Source organism: Eubalaena glacialis, chromosome 15 (genome assembly GCF_028564815.1).
Source record: "Eubalaena glacialis isolate mEubGla1 chromosome 15, mEubGla1.1.hap2.+ XY, whole genome shotgun sequence".
NCBI lineage: Eukaryota > Metazoa > Chordata > Mammalia > Artiodactyla > Balaenidae > Eubalaena > Eubalaena glacialis.
This window is the reverse complement of record NC_083730.1, coordinates 81,639,247-81,657,148: the sequence shown is the minus strand read 5'-3', so window position 1 is coordinate 81,657,148 and position 17,902 is coordinate 81,639,247. Positions and strand designations below refer to the sequence as shown.

At 40.3% G+C, this 17,902-nt stretch overlaps 1 protein-coding gene across 2 annotated transcripts in view; it reads right to left on the bottom strand.

The window, feature by feature from the left end:
• Positions 1–17,902, bottom strand: part of FBXW8 (F-box and WD repeat domain containing 8) — a 115,860-nt gene that overhangs the window by 41,766 nt on the left and 56,192 nt on the right. For both annotated transcript variants that reach the window (XM_061169834.1, XM_061169835.1), the window contains 2 exons: positions 5,911–6,107; positions 2,751–2,957 (listed from right to left, as the gene is read on the bottom strand). In XM_061169834.1, the coding sequence (XP_061025817.1) occupies positions 2,751–2,957; positions 5,911–6,107 (404 nt within the window). The remainder of the gene's footprint in view (positions 1–2,750; positions 2,958–5,910; positions 6,108–17,902) is intronic.

Genomic DNA, 17,902 nt, shown 5'->3' with positions numbered 1-17,902 from the left:
CACTGCACCACCAGGGAAGTCCCCATGTCTGCTTTTATCGCAGTTAATCAACAGTGGACTCTAGCTAACCCCCAGTTCTGTATCAGGTACAAAAGAAGATAAACCAGACTCTGTGTTCTCATAAAGTCTTCATCTGAATCCTAAACATACAGGCCCAGAGGCACAGACACAAACCCTCACGTGGACACAGCTCCAGGCAAACTCTACTGCTCTCATACCAACCTAGTAAAACGTGCTGCCAGGCCGGATGGAGACTGACAGGACCAAAGCGTGGAGCTCACAAGCAAGGTGACACAGAGCCTGCACATGAGACTTAAGAATTATGACAGTACATTATGGGATGGCAGGATGCTACTAAAATCTCACAGAGCCACCCATTACATGGCTTAATTCACACAGAAATGCTGGTTTTTCTGAGGAAGCAGAAAATCCATTAAACATAATCAGATAGAAAGTCCTACCTCTGCAAAAAATAAGGAAAGTTTCACAGTTAAAGCATGGCTTCCCTCACGTTCAAGTGGGTGGCATTCATGTTGGAAAAGCATCTCAATGCAGAGTTATCACCAGCACTACTAACAACAACCCATCCACCCACACAAGTGTTTGAAGGTTTGGTGGTGTACTCACAAAATATTTGGATGACTAAATGCTACTGTCAGATTTCAAAGAGGCACTTAAACACATTCTTGTAGCAAATTCACTTCCACTCTTAATTTTAAAACACCAATGAAAACTACCCGTTACCAAGTTATTAGAGGGACTATAAACTTTTAAAAATGAATTTTCATCAAATTAACATAAGAATCAGCTAATTATTATAATTAATGCTTTTTAATTGGGTTGGAAATATTGAGAGGCATCCAAAAAGTGCCTACTTACATCAACACCTTTTAAAGGATGCTCCCAGTCTAATTTTGTGCTGAGCTATCCCTTTAACTGGTTTCTCAAATATATCCACTGCAATTGTATCACTACAGAAATAGATCCACTCAGGTAAGTCAAAGAGAAATAGGACCTGTTAGATGAAAAGTTTATTAAAAATATGAAAAATTTAAACCAGGCTAGGATTAAATAAACTATCACCTCACTACACTGAGAACTCAAGAAATAAGTGAGATAACTGAAACTTGAAAGCATGATGGATGAAAAATTAGAAAGCAAACAGTCTCTCTCCTCTCATCAAATGAGCTCACCAGGGATCAGAAAAGAAAGTGTTTTCAAAGGCTAAGAAAGGAAACTGCCTTAGGAAACCAATTGCTGTCCCTTTCCCCCCACTTCCTGGGAAGACAAAACACAGGAATTATATCATCACAGACTTTCCAGCTAAGATATGCTGAATATACTCCAGCAAAGCAGGCCAACTTGAGCACAAAGGGATCCCTTCTCACAGTGAGACTAAACTAAGCCACATGTATTTTCTACAGCTTTATGTATCTTCCTGGTTGAAGAATATATAATTGGAATCCATGTTGCAAAGCCAGTGAACACCTAGATAGGTGAGATTTGACCTTACAGGTGACTACATAGGAGAAACAAGATGTAAAAATCACAACCAGAGGCTAGACTCAAACTATGAGTGCTAGAAAGAACAGGAAGCACACAGTGATCGCTAACTCTCCAATGCCAGGTACTATGCTTAAAGCTTTACATATATGTTTTCATTTAATCCTGCAATTCTATGAAGTAGGTACCATTATGAACTCCCTTTTACAAATGAGGGAACTGAGGCATAGTGAGGGTTAAGCAACCTGTTTAAGGTCACACAGGGTAGCAGGTGGTAGGGCTGGAGCTGGAACGCAGACGGTGCGCATCCAGAGACTGGCTCTGTTCCAGTTCACAACACTGCTACGTGAAAAGGGCCTCCTTCCTTAGGAGAAGGACGTCGTCAGAGGAGCTGCTGGCTCAGAGAAGTTCCTTCCCGGGATTACACCCACTGCCACCCCGATTCCATGGGAAGAGAAAGAGCTCTGTAAGTCAGCTTTAAGACTAAGTACTTGGCCTGCAGTCAGGATGGTAAAATACTAAGTAGTGATAAAATTGAGTCATCATGCAAAGAATTTCGATTAAAAACTTGTCTCCCTGTTTCTGGCTCAAAGAGTATCAGAGGCACTTTTACAAACTGTGGATAAGAATGTAAATTTTGATGTAACCTTTTTAGAAGGCAACTTGGCAATGTCCATCAACCCTCTGACCAAGCAACATAATTGCTAGCAATTTATCCTAGAGATTTACAAGTTGCAACATGCACTGCAGCACTGTCTGTAACAGCCCAAACAGAGAAAGCAACCTAAATGCCCACTAGTGAGGAGACTGGTTAAGCAGACTACGGGTTGTAAGCATCGCTGGAATTCTAGGGAGAGGGAGCTCACATGGAATGCTCTCCAGGGTACATTACTGAATAAAAACGTTGGGCACAGAGCAGTATGTATACTATGATCTCATTTCAACAAAGCTATGTTTTTTAGTGTATAAATGTACCTATATATGCATTAAAATTTTCTAGATGGATATCTAAAAACTGTTAATAGTTTCTTCTGTGGAGTAGGGCTGGGGGAAGGGAAGAGAAAGAAAACAATTACTTATCGTATTATATCATTTAGAACTACCTGAATTTTTTTTAACCAGGCTGATATATATTGCCTGAACATATCTTTTAAAAATATATTAGAGATCTTTAACTTTTAAATTGCCTTTTAAAAAATAAAATCCATGTTCTTTTTTGTTAATTGCACATCTTGCTATTTTTGTACCTTGTTTCCTTCGTACACCCATCCCAGACTCTTCACACCAAAAGCAGCCTGGTTGGCGGAGACATCTAGACATGTGACAGGCTGCCCGTAGACATAATGGAGGGTTCTGGCAGAGTCTTCGGCTTTTAGCAGGTATACCAGATCTCCAGCAGTGGCTACTGCCACAGGATACCTTCCAGTATCTGGAACTATTTCAAGGTAGTCAACCTGTTAAAGAGTAAGCGTCATTTTAGTCCTTCAGGTCTCGCCTACAATTCATCCTGACTTGCTCAAAAATACACAATTCCTCCTACACATCAATGAGAAGACCAGCAACCCAAGAGAAAAAGACGGGCCAAGGGCCAGTTCACAGGAAGTGAAACACAGTTCCTACACAAATGAAAAGATGCTCATCGTAAAAGAAACACAACACACTCCTAACAAGAGAAAAGGTGAAAATTCACCAAGATAGCATTTTCATCTGTCATATCAGTAAATATCAATTAGTCTGATAAGACATTGGGCTGGAAGTGGAGGGGGGACAACCACATTTATGGATCCCATTAAGGTTGGTGGGATGTAATCTGGTCCAAAATCTGGGAACACTTAACACAATGTCAGATGTGCATATGTTCTGACACAGCAAGTCACTTCTAGGAATTTATTTACAAATAAACTCACATTTATGCAAAACGACTGTGTACAACGTTATTTGCTGTAGCACTATTTGGTCATAGCTAAAAACTAGAAAACCCTAAACATGCCTTACTAAGGGACTAATTAAGTAACTTACAGTACATCCATGTATTGGAATACCATGTGGTCACAGAAAAAAGCAGGAAGACATCCTTTATAAACTCAAACAAACGGAGTCACCTCTAAGATAAATTTGGGGGAAAAAAGCAAGGTAACAGGATTCAGTGTGCTACTGCGTGTAAAGGTGGGGCAGAGGAAGCCTGTGACACTCTTGTCCTGTATGTGCACAAATCTAACTAACAACGGCTGCCTTCACGGAGGGAAATGAGTTGTGGGACAGAGTGGAAGGGAGATTCTCACTGTAAACCTTATTGTGTCTTTTAAATTCTGAACCACGAGGCTAGAATAACTATTCAAAAATAAAAGTTAGTTTTTCTTTTTTCACAAGAAACTGAATAAATAAAATTCACTCAGTTCCAAATTAGCCAAAATCACATTTTAACATTTGTGCAAATAGCAAAAATGTGTTGCTAAAAGGTTAAAAGCAACCGAGTTACCTACTTTCTCCTACTTTCAATGCCATCCTAGGGTAGGAAGGCCACTGCAAGCATTTTTATGCCACAGTCCTCCGGCTGCATTACTGCTACTACTTTCTCTAATCTGCATGGGTATGAGGAGCTGCCTTTAAGAATAATTTGCTTTCCTACGTTCGTAAGTGGCATGCTTCCCCCGAGTGCAGTTTACATCGGGTTTTCACCTCCCTGAGTAAATTCTGAGAGTACAAAAGCAGAAGGCAAGCAGAAGGTAAGCCACCTATGTAATTATGAAAATCCACGGTCCCTGACAAGAAGCCAAACGAGTTCAAAGGCCTGAATCCTGAGAACTGTCCAGAAGCGCTTGAGACAGTAAACATCTGGGTGGCTCTGCTAACCCTAAGGACCCACAGTGTGAGTGGTGGTCCCACATCCCCAGCCGAGGGCCCATCGCGAAGGACGGCTGTTCTAGGCCAGTATTACAAACCTGGGAACACTGCCACTGTGATTCAGGGAGCCTGTCTGAGGAAGACAAAGATGGCCCAGCTACCCAGGCCAGGGGCTGCCTTTTCCAGAGAGAGTATATTCTGTGGCCAGCCCTCACCCAGGGTGAGAAATAATACATAAAGAGCGCTATAACACAGGCCTCCAGCAATGGCTGCTTCATTCCTCTCTCCCCCACCCTAAAAATCACTTCTTGCTTTCCTAAAATCAACATCCTCAGTCTAGCCATTTAATTCACCTTCATGCTGGATGTGTGATAGACCAAGAGGCTCAGACTGACTGCGGTTGTGCCATTTTCTGGGAACTGTAAACTACTTCAGAAAGCTTCCGGTCAGTGCCAGGATGCCACCTTATTGCCAAGGCCGGATTTGCACTTTCTGAAGGGACTCACGTCTCAAGTAATTGTCTGAGTTCATAAAGCTATTGTTGATCTACAGTGTTCTTTAGGCAGAAACCAAATAACAAGCACTATGTAGTTTTGAGAACAGACAGGAATATGGTACTTTCACATTGTTCTAATAAAACCCCAAGAGAAGAAGACAGCATCAGGCAGTTTTGAGAACACTACACTAGAACCGCAGAGGCTGAGCATTAAAGGGACAAGCAGCTTACAGAGGTGAAGCAGTGATGCCATGGCTTTTTAGTTATTCATGTCTAACAAGATTTTCACCAGGGGAAAAGGGAGAGGAACAGGATTTGTTCCAGGTCAGGCCATCAATTCATTATTCAGCGCTGGCTTTTCTGTTCACTCCCCCACCAGTGCCAAAATCAAGTTTGCTTTAAATTAAATCCAAATTCAGCACAGACAGATTTCAGCTCTTCCTTCTTACCACCAAATCATCTCCCACCATGCAAATGTTGAGGCTCATGTACAAGTGAACTCAGAAACAGGCTCTATTTAATGAACTAGTAAGGTTAACTGAGCTTCACACATGACGTCATGGAACACGGCTACCCGATTAACACTGACTTGAATCTATACTCACTCAAGAGTTACCCTTAACGCCAAGTGAGAAAATCTTCGGATGGAGAAAGTGTAGGATGGAAACTTTCTTTCCCACATAGCCTGCGATGGTACCACTGAGCTCATCTTCACTTATGTATCAGGCCAGATCCTGATCTCAGATTTCCAGGGGTGAACGTCCTGTTAATGTGAAGGAGGCTGAGGACCACAGTGATGAGAAACTGCAGCCCCCATGTCAGCCTTGAGGTCAGAATCACAACTTCTTATCAGGGGCAAGTCAATTCACAGCTCCAGGACTTTATTGGTTTCTTGGTAAATGAGGAAAATAAAACTACTTATTTTGCAAGGCTGTTGTGAGATTTATGGACATAAGGCCCACAGAAAGCCCTGAGTGAATGGGCACTGCCAACATCATTACTATCTGTTTATATCAGACCCAGAGATTCTAAGAATGAAAAATAAAATGACCAGACTAAAAGCTCACCAGTTTCTGAACTTCAAATTCTGCAGCTATTTGCCAATATCCCTCCTCATTGGGGCATAACATTACGACATCAAAAGCAGAAGCTGTGGCAACAGTTGCATCTTCCTGGCTGAGGGCTAGTGCTTGTATTCTTGCATCATGCTCAAAACGATGAATAGGATACCTTCCAGTCCTTAGATCCCAAATATTAAGAAATCCTATGTAGAAAAAAAAATTCAGGTAACAATTTTAAATTCATTTAGTATGCACAATTATAAAATAATCGTGCAGCGTAAAGAAAATTTAAAAGATAAATAATAAATTGGTAAAATTCTGCATCACATATAACAAAGAGCTTATTTCCTTAATATATAAAGAGCGTCTAAGATTCCATAAGAAAAAAGCAACTGAAAAGTGAGCAAAGGACATGAGTGTGCTATGGTGTTCACAGAAAAAGAAATGCAGTTGACATATAAACATTTAAAAAATACAAAAATTCACTCATAATTAGAAAAATACAAATAAAAACTAAAATAGGATACTATTTTTCACCAATCAAATTGACAAAGACAAAAAATTTCATAAAACATTTTGTTTTTGAGGATATGGGGAAACAGGCTTTCTCTTAAATTGTTCATAGGAGTGTGAACTATTTCACCTAACTCTGGAGGCAATTTGATAATATCTACCAAATCACAAATGTATATAGGATAGTTACGTTTTTAATTATGTCAAAAGATTGGAAGCTATCTAAATGTCCACCAATAGAGAAATACTTAAATAATGGTATCTCCATAGTTTGGAATTTAAATAAAATGAGCAATTAAAAGAGTCAGCCTTATACATGAGCTATATAAAATGATCAACAAAATATACTGTTAAATGAAAAAAGGAAGGACAGAATAGTGGTATAGTATGCTATGTTACTTTTGCATTTTAAAAAATGTACACACACACATACACACAAATGTATACACAGACTATCCTGGAAGGATACTTAAGAAACTTAACAACGAAAAAGAAATTGTTAAGGCCTCTAAGGAAAGAAACCAAGGAAAAGGGACAAGAGTAGGAGAGAAATTTACTGTAACATCCCCTTGTATATTCTAAAAAATTTCCCCAAAATTATCCTTGCCAAAAAGATAAATTTTTAAAAAATGCTTTTATGAGAGAGATCTAAGAAGAATGGGAGGACATAATTGCTGAGTAGTTTTAACATATGGAGTTCTTAATTCATTCTCTTATTTGTCCATTTATGCAACAAATAATTTTTTTCTAGTTTTGTTAAAATATAATTGACACAGAACATTATATAAGCTTAAGGTGTACAACAGAATGATTTGATATATGTATATACTGTGAAATGATTACCACAATAAGTTTAGTTAACATCACCTCACATAGTTACAAATGTCCTTTTCCTTATGAGAACTTTTAAGATCTATTCTCTCAGCAACGTTCAAATATACAATACAGTATTATTAACTATAGTCGTCATGCTGTACATTACATCCCCAGAACTTATTTATTTTATAACTGGAAGTTTGTACCTTTTGACCACCTTCAACCAATTCCTCTACCCCTGGCAACCACAAATCTGATCTCTGTTTCTATGAGGTTTTTCTTTTTTTTAAGATTCCACATATAAGTGAGATCATACAGCATTTGTTTTTTTCTCTTATCTCACTTAGCATAATGCCCTCAAGATCCATCTATGTTGTTGCAAATAGCAGGATTTCCTCCTTTGTTGTGGCTGAGTAGTGTTCCACTGTATACATACACCGCATCTTCTTTATCCACTCATCTGTCAATGGACACTTAGGTTGTTTCCATGTCTTGGCTATTGTGAGTGAACACGAGGGTGCAGATATCTCTTCAACATAGTGATTTCATTTCTTTCAGATATATACCCAGAAGTCAAATTGCTGGATCACATGGTAGTTCTACTGTTAATTTTTTGAGGAAACTCCATACTGTTTTCCATAGTGGCTGCACCAATTTACATGCCCACTAACACTGCATGAGGGTTCCATTTTCTCCACATCCTCACCATTTGCTATCTCTTGTCTTTGATGATAGCCATTCTAAGAGGTGAAGTAACATGCAAGAAATTATTATTGAGCACTTTTTATATGCCAGGCACTGACCTAGACACTAGCAACATCTGAAAACAGCCATTAACCTACATTCTAAGAGGTTCTTATAAGTATTTTACATCCCTCCTCACCACCACCTTCTTTCAGCCACAGTTAGCAGAGGTGTTTTATTTTGCATAGTCTAAAACACGAGCTTGACTATCCCAGACTTGTTAAAAACCACGATTTAGGGAATTCCCTGGCAGTCCAGTAGTTAGGACTCCACGCTTCCATTGCCGGGGGCCCGGGTTCAATCCCTGGTCGGGGAACTAAGATCCTGCAAGATGCATGGATGGAGCAGCCAAAAAAAAAAAACAAACAAAAAAAAACACCACGATTTACCCATATACTATACACCCTTCTCCCCAGCCCCTTGAATGCTGCTCCCCAGATGAATTCCTCTCACACACACTGGCTGTGTCTCCACCCTTCTCAAACTGTCTACAGCAATGATATCCAAGTGTAGCCCCTGGACAAGCAGCATCAGCCACACCTGGGGGCTTATTAGAAACGCAGGTTCTCGGGCAGCAAACTCTGGGATGCATGCCCAAGTTTGAGAACCAGTTGTCTGCAGGAACTTACACTTTTCTATCAGAAATATAAACTTTTCTGTATTTGGAGGGCCACTTATTCTTTTCTTGCCAAATAATTTCTTTTTACCACTCCCATCCACTAAGCTACCTTTTTACCCACAAAGATTTATTCGAGAAAATAATGACTTTCTGCATCATGTGGGATAATGTCCTGTTCCAATTCCAACTGATTTTATTTTCAAAAATGACTGAAAATAATTGTGTGCAGATAACACAGTCTGTGGTTGTTTGAGTTCAAATCCAGCTCCGCTGCTTGCTAGCTGAAGGCCTTGGGCAAGTTACTTAAAGCTGAGAGCCTGTTTTTTCATCTGTAAAACTGAAGGTAACATTACCCATTACACAGGACTGTTGGGCAGATTAAAGGAGATAAACCACACAAAATATTGGAGACAGACCAAGCATTTCTACATTTTTATGTATTCTATAGTGCCTGCCATGTTATAGAGCATATTTAATCTATTAATAACACTAATTTCCTCTCTATTGCCCATCCATAAATCCAGTCCTATTTCCTATAACTTTCTAAAATAAAGCTTTCACTTCTCATCTTTTTGCAATCCCTCTTCCCATTTTTCTTGTCTTGTACTTTGTCCTTAACAGTAAATGCTTTGAACTTAGGATCTTACTATAAGGTATCATTCATCACTAAATAAATACAGCGAGTCAGAAGAATACAATACTTGTGGGTTGCTTTGCAAGCCTTTCAAACTGTCAGTAGACTAAGTAGGTGATTACAAACAAAAGCAGAGCTTTCTTCAAGTTAAATGTTGCTTCAGATGTAAAACACAGTGCACTCTTCTAAGAATTATGATAAACTTGGGGGATAAGCAGATTGCAAAAGGCTCCACAACACATTCCTCTGGCAAATATTTTAGCTAATTCTTTCCATTTCGACTCAGAAGAAGCAGATACACTGCAAAAAATGCCAATGACTCTACACATTAAATAGGAGACAGGCACATTCCAGGATGTGCCTCTTCCAAATAGGCCTGCACTGCATTTGTTTGCAGACATTACAATAAAACAGTAAAGCAACCACTATTGCATGAAGCCTCTGAGTGTTCAATCACTTGTCTCCTCTCCTTCAGCGCTAACTTCCATCTTGGGAAGAGCATCATTATCTTCGTTTGACAAAACAGAAGAAACAGAAGCTCTGAGTGGTTCAACAACTGGTCCAAAGCCACTTGGTACGTGAGGCGGCTGGGCTGGAAGTTAGCTAGGAAGTGCAGGATGAGCGGCTGCATTTACAAGTGCATAAAGTAACCATGAGCTCCATGAGTAATCGACATAAACTTAACCTGCGTTCTGCCAAGTGTGGAAGTTACTCAACCACAGCTCACTCGAAGCACACATGGAGTTTATCTATAAACACATTTTTCATTACTAATCAAGTACTAGTTTTGTTGGCATCGTTTCCCCAACAGAATTGTATGCAAATACCCTTTACCACAAGGTTGCAGAGCTATTCTAAGAAGGGTCTTTTTAGAAAATATATTCTAGGTGCCATCCATTTAATGGTCACATCCTTCTCTTCTGAATGCCTGTTGTGTCATCATCTTTGTCCGTCTTCTCTACTGCAGCTATTAAGTGTATAACTCGGCCAGATCCCCACTTGTCATCAGTGCCACTATCGTTTGCACAGTCCTCCAAGATCACTTTTAGGTGCATTAACATTTAGGATTGTTGCGTCCTCTTGATGAAGTGACCCTGTATTACATGAAATGTCCCTCTTTGTGTTATGTTCTTTGCTCTGAAATCCACTTTGATATTGATATAGTCACTCCAACTTTCTTTCGGTTAGTGTTAGCATGCTATGTGTTTTTCTGTCCTTTCACTTTGCGTTGTGTCTTTATATCTAAAGTGGGTTTCTTGTAGACGGCATTTAACTGATCTTGCTTTTAACTGGGGTATTTAGACTACTTACCTTTAATGTGATTATTGGTAAGGATGGGTTTAATCTACCATTTTGCTGCTTGTTTTCTATTTGTCCCATTTGTTCTTTGCTCCCTTTCCCCCTCTTTTTCTGCCTTCTTTTGGACTATTTGGATTAATTATGTGTTTATTTCATTTTAATTCCTTTGTTGGTTTATTAGCCAAAACTCTTTGTGTTTATTTTAGTTGTTGCTTTAGGTTTTTAGCACCCATCTGTAACTACCAGTCTACCTTCAAGCGATATTACACCACTTCACATACAGTGAAGCAGCGTACTTCCATTTCCTCCCTCCCAGCCTCTCTGCTATTGTTGCCACACTTTTTATTTCTACTGTATGTTATAAACCCCACATACATTGTTATTATTTTTGCATAAGCAGGCAATTGTCTTTTAAAGAGAAATAACAAAAAAAGCCATTTATATTTACCCATGTAATTACCACTTCTACTGCTCTTCCCCTTACCACTTTTAACATTATTAAATCCTGCAGCTTTTGCAAGATGTGCAATTTCACTTTGCAACTGTGTTGTTGGATATTTGACCCCAAGACACATGAGCAAGGTGAGCAGGAACAGACACAGCAGCTAACAGGACGGATGCTTGAATGAAAGCTAATTTTATAAAAGGTCATTTTATTATTTAATATAGTTATATCATGCTACTTTTACAACCTCAAAACTGCAGGGGCTTGAACAGTGAATACTTGAATTATAAGAATGTTTTATAATATTGTAGTGGATTATTATCCATGTTAACCAATATTTAGCCAAAAAGTTATTCAACAATACATTCAACAGGTATTTGAGCCCCTGCCTTTCTAAGCACTGGGGAAACTGCAGTGAATAAGACAAAATAAAACAAAAAAGTCCCTGACCGCATGGAGCTGACATTCTAGTGGCATCACCAAGCATCTTGTTTGTGGGCATACAGGAGGGATATGATCTCTGTTCTCACAAAATTCTCACTGCAGAAAGACATGTTATAGTCACGAAAATATAACATAACAAAAATATAAAAGATATATACACAAACTGCAATGGGACAATGGCTAAGCTTAACAATGGATAAGTCCTATTGTCAAACTATTTTAAGATTCCCAAAAAGGAGCAGCTAACTTATGCAGACATTTCAAGTTGAACTGGATTCACATACATTGCACAATATTAGTCAATACCTATCAGAGCCAAATAAATTTCCTTCCCAAACAGGCGATGATTTAAAAAATTTGATGGAAATTCATTTGAAAGGCCAAGTTTTATCATATTGCAGACACAGCACTAATACGGATTTGGCTCCTAGTACTGGGTGGATTTCTGAAGTGGCAGGATTGTGTCCTTTTTCTGCTACATTTCCTACAGAGTGACTTCACAGTACTGAAAGTGGCTGAACATCAATAAAGGTTTGCTGAATGTTTGTCTTATGTTTTAGCAATGGAACGTTTGGTTGTTAAGAAACAAATCCACTGAAACTGGTTTAAATACAAAAGGAAACAGACTGAAAAGGAACAAGGCTATTTCATGGAACCCAAGGGCAGGAAACATAGCTGGACAGTAAAAGGGATGAGAACCGGAAGTAGGAAAACATTCAGCTCAAGGTAGTACATCTCTTGCTGCACCATACATCTTGCCTCTGCTTCTCTCTGTAACTGTGCATCCCTCTCTCTCTACACAAAGCAGCTTTCTCTATTCCCCACTTCACAAGGTCTTCTACTCCAAGCACACAATTGAGACTGAAAGTCTGCAGCCCAAATGGTTCAGCCAAGAACATGAATCAGCTGCCCCCAGGCCTGAGGTCCCCATCCTTGTCTACTCAGTTGATGTCAAAAGACCAACTCAAATTCTATGAATATGTCCACTTCTAGAGGGGCTTCAGAGCAAGGAGACACCCCAAAAGGTGTCTACCACCTTTATCCTGTATGCTAGGCCAAGGAGAAACAAGAGAAAACTTCTCAGCAAATGCAAAGGGAGCTTCTGTGTGGTTCCTCAGTTGTGACTTAGTAAACAGGTCGTTGCCATCATTCCCTGAACCAGGCATAAATAACCCTCAGAGCTGGAGCTGATGCCCACGCCGGGAAAGCTGAAAGGAGACCAGGTGTCTGTCTTTCTCCATGACAAAACCTCAATGGCTGCATAAAAGATGTTTACCTCTGAGCTAGTGCTGGGATCACAATACTGTTCCATTCATGAGAAAAATGAAAAGGACACAGGCAAGAAAAAAAGGGTCTCTCAAAAAATGCGGAAGACCGCAATGAGCGAGGGCCGTCGGCCCAGTAACGCAGACAGGAGCAGGGCTTGGCAGTCCCACTACTCTCTGGGTTCAGGGCCCTCCACCTTGACAAGCAGCACCAGGGCTGCAGGAGCTCTGAGTTCACCCCAGCCTAGGAACAGTCATTAAGGGGGAGATGAGTAACGACGGCCAGTCTTTGGAGGAGACATAAAGTCTGCTCAGCAGCTGTGGATGGGCACCCATGCCAGTTTGCAGCATGCCCCTTCCACCTCCCAAAGGCCGCCAGCCAGAGTGTGGTAATGAAACTGCACATAGTGGAAATGGGATCTAAATGAGTTTAAACGGATTTATGTTCGCTATTGTAAAGATCACTCAATATCAGGAAAGTGCTACCACTGCGAAATAATGTCGACAATCCTTAAGACCTCCACCTAATGGTACTTGCACAGAATATTTATATTCCTCATCATAGGAACAAGGACCACAATGGATACCGTTTTTGTTTTATTAGGGATGCATATTTAAATTAATCTGCTATTTGCCTAAACAATTAGCTGCTTCTGTTTGCATGCACAAAGCCAAAACTGCAATTAGGCTTCCATCAAAAAGATAAGTCCCAACTAAAACTGTCCCAGTGGAATCATAAGAGCTCAGGGCAGAACTTCCCAAAATTGCTTTTTAGCATAATGGTAATTATGTTAATTGCTTGAAAGGTAAATAACTGCTGAACTGGTTTTGGAAAAAGACAATTGGTATTATCCCTCCCCTCTGATCTTTTTCATGCACCATTAAATTTAAAACAGGTTAACAGTTTAGAAAGTCATAGACTGGTCACTTATTGAACTGCAGAGTTTGTCTTGTGGTCTTTCGCACTTTTTTTTTTTTTTTTTAATTTATTTATTTATTTATTTTTGGCTGAGTTGGGTCTTCCCTGCTGCGCGCAGGCTTTCCCTAGTTGTGGCGAGCGGGGGCTACTCTTCCTTGCGGTGCGTGGGCTTCTCATTGAGGTGGCTTCTCTTGTTGCGGAGCTTGGGCTCTACGTGCACGGGCTTCAGTAGTTGTGGCACACGGGCTTAGTTGCTCTGCAGCATGTGGGATCTTCCCAGACCAGGGCTTGAACCCGTGTCCCCTGCATTGGCAGGCAGATTCTTAACCACTGCGCCACCAGGGAAGTCCCATCACGCTTTCTTGATCAGAACTTATTTTAGCCATGAGCTCCTGTTCACTTGAGCTCGCACAATAAACACCTGAGGCTTGGTCTCAGCTTCATAATAATTAAGTAGACAGGATCAACTAACTGCAGTTCAGAGACACTGAGTGAAGCTGACTACTCATAAAGATAGCTGGCAATCTCAGTGTCCACCATGTAAATAAACACTTGCCTATAAGAAATTAACGAGGAGTCAAAGGAAATTCTACCATGAGAAAAAGCATCTTAACAGAAATTTAAAATACACCCATACAGGTCGTAGGTGATCAGTAAGTGTTCCCTGCTCTTCCCTGTATGTCAGAGGAGGAGCCATGCAAGAAAGCCAATCCTGCAGATCTCTGACCGACAGAAAATAGGCATATTTTTACTACAGTGTAAACCTGGGGCAAACAGGGGCCCAGGGCAGGCCACCTCCCAGCCCTGAGGAGGCTGGCCAAGTGCATCTGTGTGTGTGGGGTGGGGGGGATGCTTCTGACCCAGGACGGGGTGAGGAGGGAGTTGGGCCCCACCCAGTCCAGGGGCCCTGATATTTGCCCTTCAGGCACTGCTCTCAGCCCAAATATTTAGAGGTTTGCCTGCTGAGTTTCTCCTTGGCCCACGGCAGCCATGGGAGTGCTGACTGTGGGGGGCTGGTGTGTGTGTGTGTGTGTGTGTGTGTGTGTGTGTGTGTGTGTGTGTGTGTGTGTGTGTGTGTGTGTGTGTGATGCAGTAACCAAAAATAACTTTGATGAAGCTTGGACCAGGGCAGCCATGGGAGTGCTGACTGTGGGGGGCTGGTGTGTGTGTGTGTGTGTGTGTGTGTGTGTGTGTGTGTGTGTGTGTGTGTGTGTGTGTGTGTGTGATGCAGTAACCAAAAATAACTTTGATGAAGCTTGGACCAGGCTGGGAAAGTGGGAAGAGCTGGGAGACGGGACAGTCAGGAGGCAGCCAAGCACAAGTCCCAGTAGTAACATTTTTGGTGGGACTGGGGTTCACTGATATAGAAGCTTCTCATAAACCCACAGCTGAATGACTGCTTTCCCTCTTGCATGTCTCATGTCTAAGCGAAAGGCGCTCCTTGTAACCAGTTGCGTAAAATATCTGCATCACGGGCACGTGTTAAAGAATCTGTGTGTTAAAGAGACGTGTGCTGAAGAAACCAACTGTTAAGAGATTTTCAAGGATACTTCAAGGGTTATTTCTTTGGGCTTCTTCATGTCTGATTCATGTATTAAATCGGGCATTTAGAATAAATAAATAAATAAATATACCCATAGCTCTCACTAAACGTGTACCTCTTCACTCATTAAGTCTACACAACATCACTATGAAATGTAAGCCAGAGATGTAAGCGGCGTAAAGTCTGAGAGGACAAAACAAGTTCTGCTTTCATGGGAGAAGAGGCCAGTAGGACATTAAAATCAGCATAAACAAGGGACATAAAAAGAAGGGCTAAATCATGGAGGGTCTTGAAAAAGAAGAAACTAAATGAAATTTATCTCTCACCTAGATGCTGCATCCACTGTGCATGTCATCCTCAACATCCCAGCTGAACAGAGCTCTAAAGCTGAACTCTGTTGCTTATGGCAGAAAAACAATACATATGAAGTATTCTGGAAGCTGCATTCCAGACTGACAAGGGAATGTGAATGGGCTTGTGGACCAATGAAGTGACTGGTTAGTGCATAAGCAAAGGAACGACCAGACATAAGATCACCAAAGCCGAAACTGAGTCAAGAAGGAGGAAAGACGAATATATTTAGTAGTCTCAAGTTCAAAGCAGAAAGAAAGAACATTCTAAAAAGGAAAATCAAAAACAAAGAGACAGTAAATTGAAAAGGAGGCAAGTGATATAGTGTAGGAATACGACAATGTGACTAAATAGAAGCATTTACAGTTAGCAAAGTCAAAGGAAAAACAGATCGATGGGGAAGAATTTGGACCAGCTCTTCTATAAGGGGAAGTGCAGAGAAGGCAGATAGTGCAAGGAAGACATCATTGTGCACACAGCCACTAACTCCAGCCAATTTTCTCCTGCACTATAAGTACTAAGTGACGTACACAATATAGAGTATATCTGGAAAACTATATCAGACGCTGGGAGTGGTCAACGTCTCTAGAGAAGAGAGGGGGTGACTGGGGGGAACCAGGACCTGGTAGTGGTAAGGAGAGAAAGAACACTTTTTTACTACATGTTTTTTCTACATGTACTACTACATCAAACAATTTGTTATAATTTGTACACATATCTTTATAAATATTAATTTTATCAGTGATGAGAAATCTTTATTATTTTTCCCAATCACAATCCACATAATTTTATAATTAATATTTAACACGGATATACAAAATTAAATTAAAAACTCAAATTCTACTTCCGATTCATTGATGGGTTAAAGTGAATTAAACTCCAAAGGAAAGGGCTTCCCTTGTGGCACGGTGGTTAGGAGTCCGCCTGCCAATGCAGGGGACATAGGTTCGAGCCCTGGTCCTGGAAGATTCCACATGCCACAGAGCAACTAGGCCCGTGCGCCACAACTACTGAGCCTGCTCTCTAGAGCCCGCGAGCCATAACTGCTGAGCCCGCATGCCACAACTACTGAAGCCCGCGTGCCTAGAGCCCGTGTTCCGCAACAGGAGAGGCCACCACAATGAGAAGCCCGCACACCGCCGCAAGGAGTGGCCCCCGCTCGCCGCAACTAAAGGGAGTCCGCGCGCAGCAGGGAAGACCCAATGCAGCCAAAAATGAATAAATAAAATAAATTAAAAAAAAAAAAAAAACTCCAAAGGAATCCAATCCGTAACATCACCACCACTTCTCCTGGATCAGGCTGGCACAGGGCCTGGGCCAGGACTGGCATTCAGTAAGCCTTAGCCTCCTTGTTCTTTTTCTTTTTAAAACTACTGTTTACTGCTAACAGGAAAATATGTCTGTCTTCAAAAATAGCTCCACTCATATGTTGAGTGATATAACTGTATAATATTTAGAAACCTGTGTAATTTAAAAGCAATGCTGGTAACTACTGAAGCTGAGGGACAGGGATATGGGGGCTCATCATACTATTCTCTCCACTTCTGCATATTTTGAATTTTCCATAATAAAATGGTTTTAAAAAATAATTTGAAAGGCTATCCCTAACAAAAGTAAAAACATTTTAACTTGTATCTTACAAATGTTTTCAGTAGCTGCCCTGAAAACTAAGTGACTTCTCAATTAGGATGGATTTACAATGAAAGTTCTATTGATAACACTAGAGGATTTTTACATCTATGTTCATGAGGACTATCAATCTGTAGTATACTTGTTATCATATATTAGTTATTATTTTTTCTTCTTTAGTCTTGATAGGTAATGCTGGCCTCACAAGCTGAGTTGAGAAGTGTTCCTCTTAGTCTATTTTATGGAAGTGTGTAGAATTGGTATTATTTCTTCCTTAAGTGTCTGGTAGAATTCACCAGTAAAGCCATTTGGCTTGCAGTCTTCTTTGTGGAAACTTCTAAATTACAAATTCAATTTCTTTAATGGAAATATAGCTATGCATGTTTTACAGTTCTTATTAAGTGAACTTAGGTAGTTTGTTTTTCAAAAAATCAATTTATCCATTTTATCTAACTGGTTGAATTTATTGGCATAAAGTTGTTCATAATAGTCCACTGTAACTTTTTAATATCTATAGGATCTGTAGTGATGTCCCCTCTTACATTCCTGATGTGGGTAATTCATTTCTTTTCTCTTTTTTTTCCTGATCAATCTGGTTAGGGTTTGTCAATTCGATCAAAATTTTCAAAGGAACAGTTGTCCATTTCATTGATTTTCCTCTATTGTTTTTTTCTCTATTCTACTTCATTGATTTCTGCCCTTATTTATTCCTTCCGCTTATTTTGTTTAACTTTCTCTTCTTTTTCTAGTTTAAGGTGAAAAGCTATACTGTTGATT